Below are 16,895 nucleotides of genomic sequence, written 5' to 3'. Positions count from 1 at the left end.
CCCTATCTAAAAATTCGTAAGTAGAGAAAATCCTATCTAAACCACATCCAAGATGGCGGACGGGGCTCCATTCGTAAGTAGAAACATTTGTAAGTAGAGTTATTCGTAAGTAGAGATACCACTTTACTGAAAAGAAAGTCTATTGTCTATCCAAGTGTTCCACTAGCCAAGGCAGGGATACTTCATGCAGACATTCTAATGGCAACCTTCAGGGTCTCAAAGTAATTGACTTCAGCTGCAGATTTAGGAAGGCAGAAAATGAGGTGCCATCTTGGCCTTCTTCCCCTTCTAAATTTTTATTCTCCCAGCATGCTCTTCCAGTCTCAATATTTTTTTTCTGTAGGAATGTGCAGCAAGAAAGACCTTAATAGAGATAAGACTTTTTTAAAAAAAAAAACGCCCTTGGTGTGTGAGAAGAGTTAATGGCAAAAAAAATACAATATATGCAGTAGTTTTATATATATATTTATATACAGACTGAGGTTGAGTCCTGACAAGACAGAAGTACTGTACTGTTTTGGGGGAACAGGGGGCGGGCGGGTGGGAGCGCAGCCTGGGAGTCATTTTGGACTCACAGCTGTCCATGGAGCCACAGGTTAATTCTGTGTCCAGGGCGGCTGTCTATCAGCTCCATCTGGTACGCAGGCTGAGACCCTACGTGCCCACAGACTGTCTCACCAGAATGGTGCATGCTCTAGTTATCTCCCGCTTGGACTACTGCAATGTGCTCTACGTGGCACTACCTTTGAAGGTGATCCGGAAACTGCAATTAATCCAGAATGCGGCAGCTAGACTGGTGACTGGGAGTGGCCGCCAGGAACACATAACACCGGTCCTAAGAGACCTACATTGGTTCCCAGTATGTTTCTGAGCACAATTCAAAGTGTTGGTGCTGACCTTTAAAGCCCTAAATGGCCTCGGTCCTGTATACCTGAAGGAGTGTCTCCACCCCCATCGTTCTGCCCAGACACTGAGGTCCAGCGCCGAGGGTCTTCTGGCGGTTCCCTCACTACGAGAAGCCAAGTTACAGGGAACCAGGCAGAGGGCCTTCTCGGTAGTGGCGCCCACCCTGTGGAACACCCCCCCATCGGAGGTCAAGGAGATAAGCAACTACCTGACATTTAGAAAACACCTAAAGGCAGCCCTGTTTAGGGAAGTTTTTAATCTGTGGTATATTAATGTATTTTGCTATTTCTTGGAAGCCGCCCAGAGTGGTGGGGGAAACCCAGCCAGATGGGCGGGGTATAAATAAATAAATAATAATAATAATATGCAATTGTTTATATACCCTGTGAACAATTCCAAGTATGCACGCTTAGGAGCACACTGTAAGCCACTTAAAGTGAAAGTAACTCCACCAGGGAGGCATTAAACAACAGTCTGTGTAGTCCATAGGAACGTTAGATTCGGTGGCCATGTTTGCAGCAGTGAGCCAAACCATGACCTAGCACAAATGAGTAAACATGCTAGTTCAGGCATCCCCAAACTTCGGCCCTCCAGATGTTTTGAACTACAATTCCCATCTTCCCTGACCACTGGTCCTGTTAGCTAGGGATCATGGGAGTTGTAGGCCAAAGCATCTGTAGGGCCGCAGTTTGGGGATGCCTGTGCTTGTTCTTAGTGAGGAGATCCCAGCCACTTTGCTCTTCCCTGGTCCTTGTAGCTCAACACAGCATGACACGCTTGAGCTTTCTCCTCCTTAATCACGACTTATACCCATGGTTTGTTCTTTGCTAATGATTGTGGTGAAGGAAGAGCACTTAACCACAATTTGATGACACGTTAAGCCAAGCTTTGCCTTCACTGGGGAGCTACACTGAGTTAACAGACTGGAGTGGAGCAAAGCATGTTGGCTCTCTCTGCACCTGGCCGGCTCACCTGTTGGACATGCCTGAACTAGGTAATGCCCTGAAGATATGTTGATACTGTTAGTTATTTTTAAAAACATCTTTTTAATGGATTCTGTGGTCCAGTCAGTCACGTCATAGAAATTTGGCTTAGGACTTGCAGTTATGACTTGCCCCCTTGACAAATGAAAAACAACCTTCCACCCCAGGGCTTTCATATGACGCAGAGATAAATGCTAAGTATATCGGTCCCTCACAACCTTCACCCCCCCCTAAACTAAAGTTCAAATAGGAAGGAAGGAGTCCAGCTCTCAGCATTAGTATTGCTTTAAGACATATGCTCTGAGACTATGAATAAGGCCATACTCACTCTTCATCCACAGCAGGGGATAAGGAGGTTAAAAACACCCAATGCAATAGGGAACATTGCTTCTGTAACTTTAATGCAAGAGGGAATATCAGCTAGACAGCTATTCACTGCTACAGTGCAATGGCGTGAAAAGGTGAATCTGCTGAAATTCTCTGTTGCATCTGCCCTCCCACCTCCCCCAAAGTATCAAAGGATGGGGAAAGACTTGCTCAAGAAAGGGTAGGAGGAACTGAGTGTCAAAGCAAGAAGCCACCCTAATTTGATGAAGTTCAAAAAAAAAGTCTTGCAAAAAGCATCCAGACAGCCAATTCTAGTAGCTGAAAGATTCACCTTGTTCCAAAAATAGATCACAGGCAAGGGAGCATTATTCCAGGCAAACAGATGATCAAAATAAAGATTACACACAGCTTGCTTAGTGTTCAAAAGGCAATTAGGTATATTACAAACTAGGAACCAAAGCCATTGGAGCACTGTATTTAGAAAAAACAGAAGCAAGGCTGTGATTAAGCTTCAAGTCATCATCTCACAGGAATATTAAGCAGGATTCAGCTTCAGAGAAATATTTACTTGAACAAAATATCATTACTGTGTTTAGCTATATTCAGTTCCCATTGTTTTTGAGCTCTTAACATGTAAACCCTTGCACAGTTGCTCCAACAGGGTGTTCTGGTTAATGGCAAACTCAAGACTGTTTGCTGCCCAAGGCAGAACAACAAATATTGTATCCAAGGCTGAGCAAGTTATTTTGTCACCTGAGGTGGTGCCTAGCTCCAGAAGCAGTGTTAGAAACTCAGATCTATAAGCTAGGCACTAAAAGGCTCCTTAAACCAAGGTTGCAGTCACCAAAACAGAACACCTAGTTGCCACTTTGGGGCAAGATGCCTTTAAAGTCTTATTTTTTCAAATGACTGTCTGACTGTGATTGATTCTCAGTTAAACATCTGACAAGTTCAGATGACAACCTTGAGCTACCGGTAGGTATAGAACAGGCATCCCCAAACTGCGGCCCTCCAGATGTTTTGGTCTACAACTCCCATGATCCCTAGCTAACAGGACCAGTGGTCAGGGATGATGGGAATTGTAGTCCAAAACATCTGGAGGGCCAAAGTGTGGGGATGCCTGGTATCGAACTTTGAGAACTTAAAGAAAATCAGTAACTTTACCCAGGGACAGTCCACATATATATTGGCCTATTCAGACCTCTTTTCCTTATTGGTGACTGCTACTGCTCAGGCTGCACAGAAAAGGCATTTTGGTTCCAGAATTTCATTCTGATTGTGCAGATAAAATATAACTGATTGAATTCTACCAGGGGGTGGGGTATTAGTGTGTTAAAACAGTCCAGATCCAATGCTTCCCAGATGGTGGAGATGTCAGGCGCCGGGCATCTTCACTTGGTCGAAAGCCAGGTACCGTGTTTCTCCCAAAATAAGACACGTCTTATATTTATTTTTTCTCTAAAAAAACACATTGCGGCTTATTTTCGGGGGATGTCTTTTTTTTATTGAGCATGGTACAGGGCTTTCTTGCGCCGCCCGCTGAGCCCGCTGCTGGGTCCCTGGGCTTCGTGCGGTGCGGCGCGTCGTGGCTGGGGCTGCTGCCGGCTCCTGCCGGCTACTGCCACTTCGCGCGCCGCCCGCTGCCGGGTCCCTGGGCTTCGGGCGGTGCGGCGCGTCGTGGCTGGGGCTGCTGCCGGCTCCTGCCACTTCGCGCGCCGCCCGCTGAGCCCGCTGCCAGGTCCCTGGGCTTCGGGCGGTGCGGCGCGTCGTGGCTGGGGCTGCTGCCGGCTACTGCCACTTCGCGCGCCGCCCGCTGCCGGGTCCCTGGGCTTCGGGCGGTGCGGCGCGTCGTGGCTGGGGCTGCTGCCGGCTCCTGCCGGCTACTGCCACTTCGCGCGCCGCCCGCTGAGCCCGCTGCCGGGTCCCTGGGCTTCGGGCGGTGCGGCGCGGCGCGGCGTGGCTGGGGCTGCTGCCGGCTCCTGCCGGCTACTGCCACTTCGCACGCCGCCCGCTGCCGGGTCCCTGGGCTTCGGGCGGCGCGGCGCGGCTGGGGCTGCTGCCGGCTCCTGCCGGGTCCTGCGGCTTCGTGCGCCGCCCGCTGCCGGGTCCTGGGGCCCGTTCAGTCGGAGCTCGGCGCGTCTCTGTGCTGGGGCTCCCGCTGGGCTGGGGCTTGGCACGCGCTGCTGCGTTTGCCGGCTCCCGCTGGGTCGGGTAGGTACCGGTACCCCCCAACATGTCTTATTTTGGGGGGGATGTCTTATATATTTTTGCCTTTAAAAGATCGTGCCATGGCTTATTTTAGAGGCACGTCTTATTTTAGGAGAAACACGGTATATGCTCTGACTGTATTGGACATCTGCTTCTAGAACTTCACACTGGGATCCTCAAAACACACAAATTAATTCTGCCGAGGAGAGAAGCCCTGGCCAGAAAGCTTAAACTTATGTCATTACATAGGAAAAAAGAAAACACAACAAAAACACTTATTGTACATATGAATTAATTATACAGGGTGGTAGGTGTGGGGAGAGAATCATATTTAACCTTTTTCATCAACTTTCCTGGCTTTACTTACTCAAAGGACTCAACATTTAGTGCAGGGGAGGGGAACTTCAGGCCTGCAGGTCAAATATGGCCCTCTCCACCTCTCTAAGTGGACCTTGGGACTATCTCGCCATGTCACACCCTTAACTGGCCTTGCTCTGTGTCTTCCTTTAGTGCTTCTGCCCAGATGGAATTAGCAGGATATGCTAATTTAAACACTGATGTCTTCAAAACAGAGCTTTATTCTTATTTGTTTAATCGTGAGCCACCTTTCATCAAAAATTGGAGTCCAGGGCAGCAAACAAGGAGATTTAAAATTACAAAAACACAACAAGAGAAAGGGGAATAAAACCATTCAACAGCTATAGGCATTGTTCTAGAATGCATGGGCAATTTAAAAAGGTTTTCACCTGCTGCTGAAAAGAATACACTGTCGGTGCCAGGTTTAACTTCCTCAAGAGGGCATTCCACAGATAGGATGCCACCACAGAGAAGGCCCTCCCTTTTGAACATGCGTGAGATAGTTCCCCTTAACCTGTTAGCCCATGGGCAGGTTGGCATGGCACTCCTTCAGACATCTGGTGTCCAAGCAAGGCCAATGCTATCTATCATTAGGCCAACTAGGCCGCCCCCTAGGGCACACACGTCAGAGGGGCACAGTACTGGCCTTTGAGGAGCATAATTTTACACAGATTAGTTTATGTTATCTCTTATAAATTTCTGAGAATATTTTACTTTCATTTTATATATCAGCACCGTGAATTAGGCTTAGTAGCAAGTAGGGGGGGCCAAGGGAGTTTCTCTAGAGCTGATGTAACACGGATCGATTTAGGAAACTTGCCAGTATCCTAGCAGCCAAATTCTGCACTAGTTGAAGCTCTGAAACTGTTTAAGGGCAGCCCCACATATAAACACCTCACAGTAATTCAGCCAGGAGGTTGTAAAATAGAAGAGGTGCCAAATCATTTGTATTCGCCCTGTCACGGGTCTCCTTATCGTGCTCGGCACACTAACTCTTCATACAACCTTCCACATTAGGCTAAAGAATAGTTTCGGGTTCCCTACTGCCGTTCAATTTGCTTTCATGCCTATAAGCTCCATTCTGGTCCCTCATCTGACTGTTTCCTCAATTTTCTTGGTAATAAAGAGTGCCCCCTAAGAAGCAGAAGGCAATGACATACTGTTATTCTCTCTTTGGATTCCGCTGCCAGTTCCTCATCTAGATAGTAAACCACAGAGCTCCGGGCTTCAATATTCCGCCAAGACTGCCCTGAGCAACAAAATGAAGATGAAGAAGCTGCTGCAGTTGGTTTTTAAAAATGAAATGTTTAGATTCTGCTGAAGCAGATTCACTCACCTGGGAAACCTCTTATCCCAGGATTTATAGCTGCAGGGAAGGAAAGAGACACCCAGCCCTGTTAAACACATGGCGATGACAGCGCTGGCTTCTAGACAACTATGCCTATTTTTCCTCCACTGCCAGCTCATTAAATACACCCTGCAGCACCTGAAAAATGGCTCACTTACCCCAACGTGCTGATAAATCCATTTGTTGATCCCTCTGCGTACAAAGAACATATGTCTCCAATATGCAGGAAACTTGACATTTTGTCGGACATCTCTGGCTTGTTGGCCCTAAGGGAGAGAAAACAAACTCATCATTATTTATTAGCCACTTGCTCAGATTACACTCTAAGGGCAAGCAATTAAAGTCAATGGAAGTTTTGCCACATTTGTGACTATATTTTATTTTTATTTTTGCATTCCCTGGGAATGCATGTATCAAAAATACATATATCTAAGCCTTACTCGCTGAAATTAATAAATGTGACTAAGTTAGGCCCATTACAGTTCATCTACTCTGCATAAAACTTAGCTGAGTGCCACCTCTACAGATTAAACCATCATTGTACCGCTTGCCACAAACTCAGTAACCCACGATCAAACCTAGACATTTAAGCTTATTCGTAATATATGCAATGCCCAGGTTTGAATTATAGCCTGGGGTTCAGGTACCTAAAACCTACTGTGTTGGGGATTATCCAGAAGAAGCTGAGTCAAATGGCATTTGTGGCTTTTTGTCCTCTCCCCTGTGAGTTAGGGAAGAGGCAAAGCTCAAGTGGTGGAGTAGAAGGTCAATCCTTGCCATCTCCAGTTAAAATAATCAGGTAGCAGTGAGGGGAAAGGCCTCTGTTAGAGCTCCTGCAAGTAACCAACCCAGATAAACCAACGGTTTGACTTGATATAATAGCTCAATATGAGTTCTAGAAATGTTGTTAGGCATCATCTTCTCCTGCGATAAATACTAATGCAAGGGAATCATCGGCTTAGCACTGTTGCTCAAAAGCCCATGCAATATGAGAAGAATGCTGGGTTGACTGGACACCAGTTTCAAAATATTGCCCAGCGCCACATTATTATTGCTCTCTGATTTCTTGCTTTCTCAAGAGTAGGTGAAAACAGCTCACCAGCAAGTGTTAAACTCAGTGCCTCAATGGGAACTACTATGAAGAAAAACAAACCTAAATATAGTTGTCCACAGACAATTCAAAAGGTTGTGAAGTACATTATTTATGAATGGTGAGACCATCTGTGTAACTGTGTAGCAAGCATAAAGGCCATAGTGCAGGGGTCAATGTATGAAGAGTATGCCCACATTGGCAGGTCTAATCATGCAGAGCTTTCTCATCCAATCAGCAACCTCACAGAAGGGTACTTGTCGGGAAATGACCCATTCAGTCATCTCCATTCACGTGGTTGACCTATTCATACATGCAATTGCATAGCATGGGATTGTGCAACTAGGAAGGAGCCCCCATGATACGGGGAACACTTGGGAAAGTTTGTCCCAATTCCTCTCTCAGCAAGAAGTGCACACAAAGACAAACAAAAAACCAATGGAGATAGATACACAGCATTAGATTAAACACAGCATTAGAGCTATTTGGAAGTTAATATAATAGCATCCAATATTTTTATTGCAATGTAAACACAGCCTCTGATCTGCAAATACCAACTGTGGTGTTTTTTATATATTTTTTGTTCTTTAAAAAAGGGTTTATACCTTACTCCTACAGAGGAAATTATCAAGTATACAGACACTTGGGAGTATAAAAACTGAAGCGAAAGAATGACAATTGTTTCTGAACTAAAATGCTCTGCGTGCTGTGTTTCATTAACAGTCACTTGGCTTTGCTTATTCATTTTTCACCCACTGACCCTGCAGAGGCTTGCGCCTAATTAAAAATTTCAGGAACAAGCCAGCATGTTGTAGCTCTTAAGCCAAGTTCTCCACCACCATTTCCCAACACCCACCCCTAATGACACAACTGAAGTAGACATGCAAGCATTGAGATTATTTTTTCTTTTGGCGGAGAAATAGCTTCAATAGCAAGAAATGTGGCACTTATTGCAAAACACAGCCCTGACATCATAAGGGGGAGAACTGTTCCCATTTCATTGAACATTAACTTGTTTACAGTGAAAGGTACAGATCAAGCATATTAAAGCCAACTGTGAGATCAGCCAAGGACAGCACTTGCAGCTCACACAAACACACCTGAAAGATGAGAGATTTCAAGCTGTTTAAGCTCATTTGGGCTAGTTTGGGTTTCTCTTTGGTCTCGAGGGCCTTTTTAGTGTAACAAACTTGAAAGAGTTCACAAGCAATTTGAATCTAACCTGTGATCTCTCAGAAGCCACGCTGAGAAGGGGAGGGGAGTCTACAACTCTGAACAGCGCCAACCAGCAAAGGTCAATGGTTGGGGATTATAAGAATTGTATTCCAAAATTTGGAGAAACACCAGCTTAGGGAGGACTGCTGTAAACCATCAGTGCTGACTACTTCGACTGGATAAGGACGTAATTTTACAAATTCTAATAGTACCGTATTGGCCTGAATATAAGCCTCTTTTTTTTTCCAAATTCCGACTGTGAAAAGTTAAAGTGTGGCTTAAATTCACGGCCTTACAAAAATTGGCTTTTACGATATCATTGCTGAAACAGACATACAGTATAACGGAACAGGTATGAGTGCCTGCAGAATTTTAAGGGAGTGGCTTATATTCAGGTATTTTCTTCTTTCCCCCTTGAATTTTAAAGGTGCGGCTTATATTCGGGTGTGGCTTATATTTGGGCCAATACAGTAAAATAAAGAGTTTTAAATAGTAGAGTCACCCAATATCCACTGAATGGCCAGCTTTTTGAAACTAAATTTTAAGTTCTCCCATGCAGCCTGATTAGAGAAAGTTTTTGTGTATTAGTTTGTCTTGCCTGCAACAAATTTAGTGGGAGTGCAGGCTCTATAAGTTCTTCCAAGCTGCCACGGGCAATGACAGTCAAATGGCCTAAACAACCTTTGAAAGAAGCAATTGAAGTCATTCTGAGCTCAGAAGAATGTTCTTAGCAATATTTTGTACCAGGTGTTCTCACTCATTCCCTGCAAATAGGCTTTAGTGATTTATAGGCATTGCTGTGGAATAAAACACTCCAGAAAGCACTTTTACCCTAGAGAAAGTTAAGCCACTTACAATTACTGTCCCAGATTGTTCCTACCTGTTTGAATCTCCAACCAAAGTAAGTGTTTTGTGTGTGTGTGTGTGTAATAGAAGATATGTTATTAACATAAATCCCAACAAACACACACCAGCACTAAACCCTCCTGCATCCTTAGCAAGCATTCTAGCATACAGAATCCTGTTGCTTTTAGTTGTTCCAGCAATTGCACCATCCTCTTCACTTTCAACTTTCGGGGGAAAGGAGTATTGCTTATGTAACAAAAATGGCACCACCCACCTGCATCAGGAGGTATCAGCAGCCTTGGGGAACACCTCAACATTTGCAAACTACAACAAATCTTTAGGGGGGGGGGAATCGTAAGGGGAAAGCCCAGAAAAAGCACAATGAAGCTGGAGCATGCAGGGAATGCCAGCCGACTGTTGGAAAGGAAAACTAGAAGGGGAATAATAGAATGAGGTATCCTGGGAGGAGGATGTGGCTGACTTGAACACTAAACAGGACGGCTCTGTAATGCAACACTTGGTCCTTACTGTCACCAATAACTGTTTTCAAAATATTACACCAATATTCCAGCACCAAATCTTTAAAATAAAACCAAATACATAATAAGTACCCCTTAGGTTCAGGGGCTCCTTTACTCAATTCAAGGTTATTATTCCTAAGAACAGTCTTCTAGATTCAGTCAAGTCTGTCAAGTCCCAAATTCCTCCTCAGACACCAGTCAGAGAGATGCTGTTTGGAGATCGCAAGCAGGGAATGATAGCAATACCCTTCTCTGACTGTCACCACCATCTGTTTTTCAGTGATCTGTCTGTAGCTATCGTTGTTTTTATCCTAGCTTTCCACCCAAGAGCTCAAGGTGGTATACATAATTCTTCATTTTCCCATTGCATTCTCATCATCGCCCTGTGAAGCAGACTAGGCTGAGAGGCAGTGACTGTCACAAGATCACCTAGTGAGCTTCATTGCTGATTTGAACGGTCTCCCAGGTCCTAGTCCAACACACTCTCTGCAGCACCACACTGGCTCTGTTAGGGCAGTGTTTCCCAACCAGTGTGCCTCCAGATGTTTTGGGACTACAACTCACATCATCCCTAGCTAGCAAGACCAGTGGTCAGGAATGATGGGAGTTGTAGTCCCAAAACATCTGGAGGCACACTGGTTGGGAAACACTGTGTTAGGGTGACCCTCGTAGGATTGGGAAATTATCTCCACTTGTAGATCCTTCTATCAGGCAGGGAACCTATATTCACGATTTTTAAATAACAATGAGATTCCTTTAGAAAACAAAGAGAACTACTTTGGAATAGAGTAGAAATAACTTGTATGCATATTCAAGGCAGTTTGCAATCAGTTTTCAAGGGCTGCAACAAAGCTAGTTATAGCCACCATGGAATTCAGCTCCTTAGTCAGAAAAACAGGAATGCTGTCAGTAGTGCAGAACTCAATACAGTACTAATTTAGACTGGCGGACAATGTCAATAGCATGGAGCTGGGTCCAAAATCTAGCAGATATCATTACGCCACTCCATAACTATACAGTGGTACCTTGGTTTTCGAACGTAATCCATTCCGGAAGACTGTTCAAGTTCTGAAACGTTCGAAAACCAATAACTCAATAGCTGACAGCTAGACCTCAGGATCTTGCACTCAGCGGAAGCTGCGTGGCATGTTCGACTTCAGAGGCGTGCTCAAAAACTGAAGCATTCACTTCCAGGTTTATGGCGACCGAAAACCGAAATGTTCATCAACGGAGATGTTCGAAAAACCAACTCAGACTGGCATAACTCACCAGGTTACTTTTCCCCCAAGCTCTGCTACTAAATACTATTTTAACAGGGACAACATCAAGGGTTATATATGCATGCAGCGATTATGACCCCATCTTTAGGATTGGGCTATCATGCCCTTATTCAAGTATAACAGGAAGGTAGGGAATGGAGGGATTCCCAAACATTAAGCCTACTACAAACAATGGTGGCAATTTTAGACAGGGTCAAAATAGAGCTCAGAATGAATCATAAAAGCATCACTAAAAACAGAAGTGCTCAGTCAGGGAAATGCTTCACAACACACAAACAGTAGTAATTAAGCACTTGACATAAATATTCCTCCCTATCACCATTATCAGTTTCTCAGCCACTGTTATCAGGGCATTCCTTAACAATACACACATTTGGCAATTGCCCTAGAGCCATTGCCACCACTCCTTGTCTTATATTCTAACTTCAGCCATCCCCAGCAGACACTTGCTTGATTTTAGCCAATAGGACTGCAAATTATAATTGGTCATTAACCTACTAAATCATCAGTTACGTGACCTGAATTATGCTACTTTAGCATATGTTCTACATCAGTGGTCCCCAAGATTGCCCCCCCCAATGGACCACCTGAAAACTGCCAAGTGTCTTGGCCAACCACTTGATTTTTTTTTGTCTTTTGTAGCAGTTGTGCTGGATGCTGGATGCCCTTTCATTGTGTTTTTACACACCTTCCATATACCACCTTCCATAGCTCACTTGCCGACCACGAGTGGTCCATGGACTGCAGTTTAAGAACCCCTGCACTACACAGAGTGTGTGGGGGGGGTACAGCACCATGAGGGGTAAACTACAGTTCCCCCCAAAATAGGGTCAAGGAAGTAATGTGATTTCACATGTATGGTGTGGATGTGATCAAAATTAAGGGAGAGAAAAACAACAGTGATCTCATTGTGGGAGTTTACTATAGATCCCCAAGCCAAACTGAGGACACAGATGATGCCTTCCTGGAACAGATGGCCAAGCATTCCAAAGGAAGTGAGATAGTAGTAATGGGGGATTTCAACTATCCTGATATTTGTTGGATGTCAAACTCAGCCAAGAGCATAAGGTCAAACAGATTCCTCACTGGCCTTGCAGACAACTTCATTGTCCAGAAAGTGGGAGAAGCAACAAGAGGATCAGCCATTTTAGATCTGGTCCTAACCAATAGTGATGACTTGGTTAGTGGGGTAGAAGTGGCAGGATCATTAGGTGGGAGTGACCATGCTCTTCTGGAGTTTATTATCCAGCGGAAAGGAGCAACCAAGCATACTAAGGTCCAAATTCTAGACTTTAAGAAAGCCGACTTCAGAAAACTTAGGGAAACGCTGGGTGAAATCCCATGGACAGTAATACTAAAAGGGAAGGGAGTTCATGATGGTTGGGAGTTTGTTAAAAGGGAGATATTAAAAGCACAACTTCAGGCAATACCAATGAGACGGAAACATGGAAGGTGCCTAAAGAAGCCAGGCTGGCTATCTAAAGAACTTTTGACTGAGTTAAGATTTAAAAGGGATATGTACAAAAAATGGAAAAGGGGGGAAATCTCCAGAGAGGAATTCAAACATATAGCCAGCACGTGTAGAGACAAAGTCAGAAAAGCTAAAGCACAGAATGAACTCAGGCTCGCCAGAGAGGTTAAAAGCAACAAAAAGGGCTTTTATGGGTATGTCCGTAGCAAAAGGAAAAACAAGGAAACAGTGGGGTCACTCAGAGGAGAAGATGGTGAAATGCAAACAGGGGACAGAGAAAGGGCAGAACTCCTCAATGCCTTCTTTGCCTCAGTCTTCTCCAAGAAAGAAAAAAACGCCCGACCTGAAGAATATGGAGCAGATGATTCAGCAGGGGAAACACAGCCCAGGATAAGTAAGGAGGTAGTACAAGAATACTTGGCTAGTTTAGATGTATTCAAGTCTCCAGGGCCAGATGAACTACATCCAAGAGTATTAAAAGAACTGGCAGAGGTGATTTCAGAACCACTGGCAATAATCTTTGAAAATTCCTGGAGAACAGGCGAAGTTCCAGCAGACTGGAGGAGGGCAAATGTTGTCCCTATTTTCAAAAAGGGGAAAAGAGAGGACCCAAACAATTACCGCCCAGTCAGCCTGACATCAATACCAGGAAAGATTCTAGAGCAGATCATTAAGCAAACAGTCTGTGAGCACCTAGAAAGAAACTCTGTGATCACTAAAAGTCAGCATGGGTTCCTGAAAAATAAGTCATGTCAGACTAATCTGATCTCATTTTTTGACAGAATTACAAGCCTGGTAGATGAAGGGAACGCTGTGGATGTAGCCTATCTTGATTTCAGCAAGGCCTTTGACAAGGTGCCCCATGATATTCTTGTAAAGAAGCTGGTAAAATGTGGGCTAGACAATGCTACCATTCAGTGGATTTGTAGCTGGCTTACTGACCGAACCCAAAGGGTGCTCATCAATGGCTCCTCCTCATCCTGGAGAGTAGTGACTAGTGGGGTGCCACAGGGTTCTGTCTTGGGCCCAGTCTTGTTCAACATCTTTATCAATGACTTGGATGATGGGCTTGAGGGAATCCTGAGCAAGTTTGCAGATGACACCAAATTGGGAGGGGTGGCTAACACCCCAGAGGACAGGATCACACTTCAGAATGACCTTAACAGATTAGACAACTGGGCCAAAGCAAACAAGATGAATTTTAACAAGGAGAAATGTAAAGTACTACACTTGGGCAAAAAAAATGAAAGGCACAAATACAGGATGGGAGACACCTGGCTTGAGAGCAGTACATGTGAAAAGGATCTAGGAGTTTTGGTTGACCACAAACTTGACATGAGTCAGCAGTGTGATGCAGCAGCTAAAAAAGCCAATGCAATTCTGGGCTGCATCAATAGGAGTATAGCATCTAGATCAAGGGAAGTAATAGTACCACTGTATTCTGCTCTGGTCAGACCTCACCTGGAGTATTGTGTCCAGTTCTGGGCACCACAGTTCAAGAAGGATACTGATAAGCTGGAACGTGTCCAGAAGAAGGCAACCAAAATGGTCAAAGGCCTGGAAACGATGCCTTATGAGGAACGGCTTAGGGAGCTGGGTATGTTTAGCCTGGAGAAGAGAAGGTTAAGGGGTGATATGATAACCATGTTCAAATATATAAAAGGATGTCATATAGAGGAGGGAGAAAGGTTGTTTTCTGCTGCTCCAGAGAAGCGGACACGGAGCAACGGATTCAAACTACAAGAAAGAAAATTCCACCTAAACATTAGGAAGAACTTCCTGACAGTAAGAGCTGTTCGGCAGTGGAATTTGCTGCCAAGGAGTGTGGTGGAGTCTCCTTCTTTGGAGGTCTTTAAGCAGAGGCTTGACAGCCATCTGTCAGGAATGCTTTGATGGTGTTTCCTGCTTGGCAGGGGGTTGGACTGGATGGCCCTTGTGGTCTCTTCCAACTCTATGATTCTATGATTCTATGATTCTATGATTCTAATTCATTGAGGTGGTGAAGCCGTGGTCTGGGGCTGGACTACTTTGGACTGCAGGTAGATGCTCACACAATGAAAAATATTGTCAGAACTTCCCCTGCCCCATAAAATGTATACACCACTCGACTGTAAAAAAACAGCAACAACCTTAAAGCGATTTACAAAAGATAAAACAGTAAAATCAAGGAAAAATTACAACATTGCAGCATTTTAAAGCATACAAAAGTTTAAATACTAAAACAGATTAAAATTACCTCAGCATTCTAAACATCTGGGTAGGCTTATCTAAACGCCAAGGTTTTCAGCAGGAACCAAAAACACAGGACACCAGGTATCCACAAGAAGGGTGCCAACCTAGATTTTTCAATTTGACTCTCTCTGCCTCACATATAATTATTCTTTGTGAAGGGCTTTTTATTTTATGCATGCATCCAACTTGCAGCCTGACTGACACGCACATCACTGTCAGACTCAACATCTTTTTATACTTTGGGGGAGCAAGACTGGTGCAACTTTCAATCTCTTCAGTTTCATTAAAAGCAAAATGCTTATTCAAAATTATACCTGGTGGCTAAGAAAATGACAGTGTAGTCTTTTAAAAACCACAAGTTGGTGAGGAAGCATGACAGCCCAAAGTGTTTAATAATATTAAAGAGGAAGGTAGATAAGGACACGCCAAAAATAAAATATAAACAGGAACAAGGCAGTTGGTGCAATTCATCTCCATGTTCATATATTTTATCTAATCTATCTACAGTATCTACACACACACACCTCACACACAAAGCAAGAATGAGTACACTCTGATCTTTTCAATTTGTAGCCAAATACTAGCCTTTTAACATCTCTGGTCTCGCTCTCAGCAGTTTAAATCTGAATCCAACCCACCATTACACACATTTTTGATATGCCAAAATTACTATCGAGTGGTGTAAAACTAAGTCATACTGTGGGTAAGTTAAGTTCATTATTTCAGAGGGTCTACTTAGACTTAGTTTTATACTACCCACTGTACAATTAAAAAAGCACACTTTCCATTTTTATATATATATAAAAGCAACCTATGTTCTTAGTCCAACCTACTTTATTTTTCAGTATGTGTTACCACACCCACCCCTCTTCTAATGTCTTCTACCTTCCCCCAAAGCACCTCATTTTGGATGCAGCTGTGGCTCTTCTTCAGACTTCAGGTTCCTCGAATAAAAGACTGGGAACAGTTCCTTGCTGTTTTGGATCCCTGCAGGAAGTCTGTCTGCTGTTCTTCCCTGCAGCAGCAGCAGCAGCTGCCCTCTCTTCACAGAGGCTGGAGGTGCTCTTAATGCAAGCAAAACTAGCCTCTTGTCTCTTACAGCTGCTTGTGCAAATATCCCGTCTCCGCAATAAAGTATCGGGATGGCTGTATGAAACGGATGTGCAGCAATCACCTGAACAAGCGCATGCTTTATATGAAGAGTGCCATGGGCGGGCCAAGAGATCTAGTTTTAGAGAGGGGAACAATTCCCATTGGGATTAAAAAATAATTACGAAGCTCTAGTTTCGTCCCACATAATGCTAGCTTTCCACTTCGCCCTGAGGCAGCATGTAAAGCAAAGCACGAGTCAGTTAAAATGACATTCTCCAATGTTTCAGCAACTGCACTTGACCCTAAATAAATTTAACCAGGAAAAAAAAAGTTAACTCAAAAATGGGTTTATTTCCGATTGTGTTTGCTAAGCTCCTGATGTCCATTCCTAATGGGGTGTATTCAGTGAAATCATCCAATGCAGGGGTCAGCAAACTTTTTTAGCAGGGGGCCAGTCCACTGTCCCTCAGACCTTGTGGGGGGCCGGACTATATTTTGAAGAAAAAATGAACGAATTCCTAAGCCCCACAAATAACCCAGAGATGCATTTTAAATTAAGGACACATTCTACTCATGTAAAAACACCAGGCAGGCCCCACAATGCGGGTTCTCCATTACAGAGAGCACGATTTGCGGTGGGGGATAGCAAACCACGCCTGTGGCAAAGGTGGGGGCATGAGTGGCCACCGTTTGATTGGTTATGGGCTGTTGTTGGGCATATTTGTATGTAGCAATTTGTAAGTCAAGCCCCGGGGGTATATAAGCTTAAATGCTTGGTTTTTTCCTTCTCTTTAGCTGCGTTTCTGATCCCCACCCTCCCTCCCTGTTTTTAGGCCTCTGTATTGACATTGCTATGACTTTTCTTGGTCGCCTGTATTCAGGGGCCGGTAGGAATTTTTCCCATCTGGCTGATTGGCTGGTGCCATTTGGGTTTTCGCCTACTGCATAGCAAATAGTCACAACTTGTAAGGTAGGCGGTTAGGCATTGGTAATTTTGGTTGTATTAAGGGTCTTATTAT

The 16,895-nt window shown here is 44.3% G+C and overlaps 1 protein-coding gene across 7 annotated transcripts in view; it reads right to left on the bottom strand.

Annotated features, from left to right (window-relative positions):
• The window catches only part of ITPR1 (inositol 1,4,5-trisphosphate receptor type 1), a 216,163-nt gene that overhangs the window by 183,724 nt on the left and 15,544 nt on the right, over window positions 1–16,895 (bottom strand). For all 7 annotated transcript variants that reach the window (XM_060271356.1, XM_060271357.1, XM_060271359.1 and 4 more), the window contains exon 2: window positions 6,288–6,395. In XM_060271356.1, the coding sequence (XP_060127339.1) occupies window positions 6,288–6,379 (92 nt within the window). In that variant the 5' untranslated portion in view covers window positions 6,380–6,395. The remainder of the gene's footprint in view (window positions 1–6,287; window positions 6,396–16,895) is intronic.

Source organism: Zootoca vivipara, chromosome 2, assembly GCF_963506605.1.
Source record: "Zootoca vivipara chromosome 2, rZooViv1.1, whole genome shotgun sequence".
Classification (NCBI taxonomy): domain Eukaryota; kingdom Metazoa; phylum Chordata; class Lepidosauria; order Squamata; family Lacertidae; genus Zootoca; species Zootoca vivipara.
Note: the sequence above shows the minus strand (reverse complement) of the source record. Positions and strands in the feature narration are given on the sequence as shown.